Source organism: Calidris pugnax, unplaced genomic scaffold, assembly GCF_001431845.1.
Source record: "Calidris pugnax isolate Ruff unplaced genomic scaffold, ASM143184v1 scaffold896, whole genome shotgun sequence".
In the NCBI taxonomy this organism is placed as follows: Eukaryota; Metazoa; Chordata; class Aves; order Charadriiformes; family Scolopacidae; genus Calidris; species Calidris pugnax.
This window is the reverse complement of record NW_015091892.1, coordinates 65,517-67,293: the sequence shown is the minus strand read 5'-3', so window position 1 is coordinate 67,293 and position 1,777 is coordinate 65,517. Positions and strand designations below refer to the sequence as shown.

Genomic DNA, 1,777 nt, shown 5'->3' with positions numbered 1-1,777 from the left:
TGGTGGCAGGGCCCTGGGGCTGGGCTGGGCCTCTCACCCCAGAGGGGCCCAAAGGCCCCAGTGAATGCTGGCAGAACCATCCTGGCGAGGAATAAATCACCCTTTAGCGGCGGCCGTTGCTCCGTTCGCCGGCTGTGACCGGGACGGGCCCCCCTGTCGCAGGAGGCCGCGGCGTTTGACAAGCCCGGGGGGCGCAGGCCGCACCCCGCGGCCGTTCCCATGGTAACGGCTCCCCCGCACAGAACTACAACCCCCATCGTCCCTTGCGGCCCCGCTGCGCAATACGTGCGTCCCCTCTCCCGTCCAATGCGCATGCGCGCTCCTCGCCGGCCGGGCGGAGGGAGCCAATAGGAGGCGGCGTTGTTGGGGGGACGGTGTTGCCAGGACGGGCTGAGGGCGATGGCGGCGCTGGGCCGCCTCTGGGCGCCCGCCCTTGGCGGCAGGTAACGGCGGCCGCCGCCTCCCCGGGGAGGGCTCGCGGGGGGGGAAGGACAGCGGGGGCGAGCGGGCCCTGGGCCGGGTCAGCCCCGTCTCCTCAGGGCTGCGGGAAAGCCCTTTATTTTCCTGTCAGCGGCAGCGCCAGGCTCTCTCTCCTCACTTCTCTTTGTTTTTCCCTTTTCCCAAAGGTTTTCTCTGCTGCAGCGAGCCGCAGCCTGCCCTCCCCAGCTCCGAGCAGCCTCCGTCTTCTCAAGTTGCCTGGAGCTGCCCCTTGGAAGCTGCCTCTCCCTCAGAAGTTGTCCCTCCCTCGGAAGCCATCCCTCCCTCAGACCCGCCGGCGGCCATCCCGGCCTGCTCTCCCCCTGGAACCACCAGCAGGTCCGCACAAAAGCACGGGGGAACGAATATCAGCCCAACAACCGCAAGCGCAAGCGGACCCACGGCTGGATCAAGCGCATCAGCACGCCGGGCGGCATCGAGGTCATCCTCCGGCGGATGCTGAAGGGCAGGAAGTCTCTGACCCACTGAGGGCTCTGCCCATGGGGTCACTGCGGTGTGGGGTGAGCCCCAGTCGAGCCCTAGAGCCTCTGCGGGTTTGGAGTCACCCGGTCTGTGCCAAGGGACAGTGGCTCACGTGTTCCCAACACCAGAGGGACGGTCGGTCGCTGCTGCAGCAGCTCCTCGGGTGTTGGGGTGGCGTGAGCAGCCGTGCTGGTGGCCTCTGAGGGCTCTGTTTAGTGGCTGCTTTTTGAATCGTGAAATTATTGCTGCTTTGTGCAGTTCCAGGGTGAACCTGAGCTGTCATTAAAGCCCAACCGACTCGCCTTGAACCTCCTGCGCTGATCGTGAATGCGAAACTTAATGGGGAGTCATGGGGGAAAAGGGGTTTCTTGGCGTGGGGAGCCTTTGGGAGGATGGCAGGAAAACTGGACAAGCTGCTAATAAGAGGAAGAATTGGGACAAATGGAGAATAATTTGGAGGTGCTGGGAGGGCTGGAGCCCCTCTGCTGTGGGGACAGGCTGAGGGAGTTGGGGGGGCTCAGCCTGGAGAAGAGAAGGCTCCGGGGAGACCTTGGAGCCCCTTCCAGTCCCTCAAGGGGCTCCAGGAAAGCTGGGGAGGGACTCTGGATCAGGGAGGGGAGCCATAGAACGAGAGGGAAGGGTTTGACACTGAAAGAGGGGAGATGGAGCTGAGATGTGGGGAAGAACTTCTTTGGTGTGAGGGTGGTGAGAGCCTGGCCCAGGTTGGCCAGAGAAGCTGTGGCTGCCCCATCCCTGGAGGGGTTCAAGGGCAGGTTGGAGGGGGCTTGGAGCAACCTGGTGTGGTGGGAGGTGTCCC

The 1,777-nt window shown here is 64.5% G+C and overlaps 1 protein-coding gene across 1 annotated transcript; it reads left to right on the top strand.

The window, feature by feature from the left end:
• Window positions 1–335: 335 nt before the first annotated feature.
• LOC106900134 (39S ribosomal protein L34, mitochondrial-like) lies at window positions 336–1,268 on the top strand. The gene is made up of 2 exons (XM_014962120.1): window positions 336–443; window positions 627–1,268. The coding sequence occupies exons 1-2, from the start codon at window positions 400–402 to the stop codon at window positions 964–966; spliced, it is 384 nt and encodes a 127-aa protein (XP_014817606.1). The 5' UTR covers window positions 336–399; the 3' UTR covers window positions 967–1,268.
• Window positions 1,269–1,777: the final 509 nt, after the last annotated feature.

What these genes read in the sequence shown, in the direction of transcription:
- LOC106900134 (XM_014962120.1), top strand. Translation starts at nt 400, where the DNA reads ATGGCGGCGCTGGGCCGCCTCTGGGCGCCCGCCCTTGGCGGCAG. An exon ending in GCGCCCGCCCTTGGCGGCAG is followed by an intron (nt 444 to 626) that starts GTAACGGCGGCC and finishes CTTTTCCCAAAG; the next exon opens with GTTTTCTCTGCTGCAGCGAG.